The sequence below is a fragment of the Chaetura pelagica genome, unplaced genomic scaffold (assembly GCF_000747805.2).
Source record: "Chaetura pelagica isolate M959 unplaced genomic scaffold, ChaPel_1.0 C11674954, whole genome shotgun sequence".
In the NCBI taxonomy this organism is placed as follows: domain Eukaryota; kingdom Metazoa; phylum Chordata; class Aves; order Apodiformes; family Apodidae; genus Chaetura; species Chaetura pelagica.
In genome coordinates, this window is record NW_009970365.1 from 1 (window position 1) to 2,231 (window position 2,231).

The following is a 2,231-nucleotide window of genomic DNA, read 5'->3' on the forward strand; positions in this document are numbered from 1 at the left end:
CTTGTCCTCCACAGCTTGTGGTGAGCACTGCAGAGAGCTCGGTGACAGGGCAGGAACCACCTACACACTGCGTGCACCTTTGGTCTTGGGCTCAGTTCCCTTCTGTGTCCTGCTCAAAATAGAACATCTTACATTTTTAAGGAACAAAAGAAGACAGGGCCCCTGCTTATAGTTATTCCTCCTCCTCAGTCTGGTAATTGTCTGGATTCGTCAGGTCGGTTACATCAGATTCACTTCTTCAGGACAGAAACGAGGTGTTTCTTCCTGCTACCGTGGGTAATAGGTAATGAGCTTACAACTTAAATGCCACTTAATGTGAATACACACTTGCGGTACACAGATAACAACCTTAAACTAATCACCTTGGTCTCTTGTATGTCAAGGAAAAGAAATTTCATAGGTTTGAATCTTAAGTCAGTGTGCTCTAGGAAGCTGGTGGTCTTGTTGAAGAATATGGGTCTTGGACAAGGTTGAAGATGCCCCAAACCATCTTCAACAGACATGGGGGAACAGGGGGAATGAAAAAAAAGCTATTTTGAAGGTTAAATTCTTAATAATTCTACCTTGAAGTAAGCTAACTATTTTATTTTTTTTTTAAGTGGGTAACACTTTGGCCTTCAACTATACCTTATCGTTATCTGGGAATATTTGGTACCTTCCTCAGTTATTTAGTGGAACACCACCACAAATGGGTGTGCTATGGGTAAGTGATATTCAGCTGTATAATTATTTTGCATCTCTCATGTTGCCTTTTTCTGACTCTTCTGCTTAATCTGTATTAACAAGCTTTCCTGTAACCCAGATGTTAATCACATTTAAAGAGCTCTTCTTTCAAGCTCATTACAGCTAAGGGTGTGTGGTAATAAGTATGTGGAAGACTAGACAGGCTAAGATCATTATGAAAGTTTAAAATTCAATTTAGAATTTTTGCATCTGTTACAGTGCAAAATTAAGATACTACTTTTGGAGACAGTAGTCCATATGTAAACTTACATTTGTAACATTGCTTTCTTCAAATTGTTGCTTGATTAGTCTAATTCTCTCTTAAGAGCCTTTTTTCCACCCCATCTTCTGTTAAAGAAGATTTTCTGCCCTGCTACTAACTTACCTTTGTCCTGTCCACATGAGGAGTAACTTGCTGAAGAAAATGCCTAGTGCTAAGCTTTGGTTGGTTACAGAACTTAGTTTTTGTTATTTTAATTAACAAAAGAGCTGAAAAACATTTCCCTGTAACCAGATCTCTCACTTGCTGGCTTTCTGTAAAGACAGGAAGACAGCAAGATTTTGTTTATTTTACTATGCATCATGCAGAAAATAAGCTGTCATATTTGCTTACAGCATCTTTTGCTTCAGCAAGATTGAATTGATCCTAACAGAAGATCCCATGTAACATCATTTTTCAAAAAGCTTCTATATGAAAATTGGTAGACCCAAGTTTGACTAATTGAGTCATATTATGTATTCTGGTTCTGTACACAAAGTTGTTTTCATAGAGCTAAAACTGTAAAAACTTCAGTAACTCATTAGGGTCACTAAAAATACTTGTGTAAGTAAAGGATAGATTTTTACATGCTTAACTAGGATTAACTTGTACTGCTTTCAGTAAGCATTTTGCTTTTTGGTTTAATCTAAGTGCTCAAAGTTTTGAAATGTGCACTGGGTACTTGAAGTGGCAGGTCCAGGCATCTTGCCTGAGTTACAGTTCCTCTCACTTTCTCTGTGGACTTTGGTTTCTTTTGAGAGTAGGCAAGATTGGGTTTTTTTTCAAAGACAAGAAACACACCTCAATTCCACTTTGAAGGTTAAAGTGAGATGTCACTTTTGTGCTTCCAGTTTTATATTCTCTGCATAATGCATCTTGGATACAACAGTCTTCTCCCTAATTTTAAACAAACCATGTTTTCTTTTTATTAGGTTCTGGGTATCCTGGTTGATTCACTTAGTAGAAGCCTTCTACGGTGTTAAGTTATGCCAGTAAGTTACTCCTTCCCCTCACCACAAAACAGATTATCTGAAAAAGATTTCTGATACAAGATAGAGAAGCTACAGACTGATTTTGGTGGTTGACAGCAGCAATATTATTAGTTGAGAGGATACAGATAAAATTCTTGCTGCAGTGACAGTTTGCTGTTCTCCCCAAGAGGTTATTGCAGATTCTGCTGGCAGCTGCTGTTGTACAGGGTGGCAAAGGCAAGGGAAGGCAACTGGCAGAACTGGCAGCAGCAAGGTTG

At 38.2% G+C, this 2,231-nt stretch overlaps 1 protein-coding gene across 1 annotated transcript; it reads left to right on the forward strand.

The window, feature by feature from the left end:
• Positions 1-599: 599 nt before the first annotated feature.
• LOC104396155 (transmembrane protein 254-like) lies at positions 600-1,978 on the forward strand (the record flags this gene model as incomplete). Its single annotated transcript, XM_010005964.1, has 2 exons — positions 600-703; positions 1,915-1,978. Coding segments are annotated over 2 exons (168 nt in total), but the record flags the coding sequence as incomplete, so codon positions are not given.
• Between the last annotated feature and the right edge of the window lie 253 nt (positions 1,979-2,231).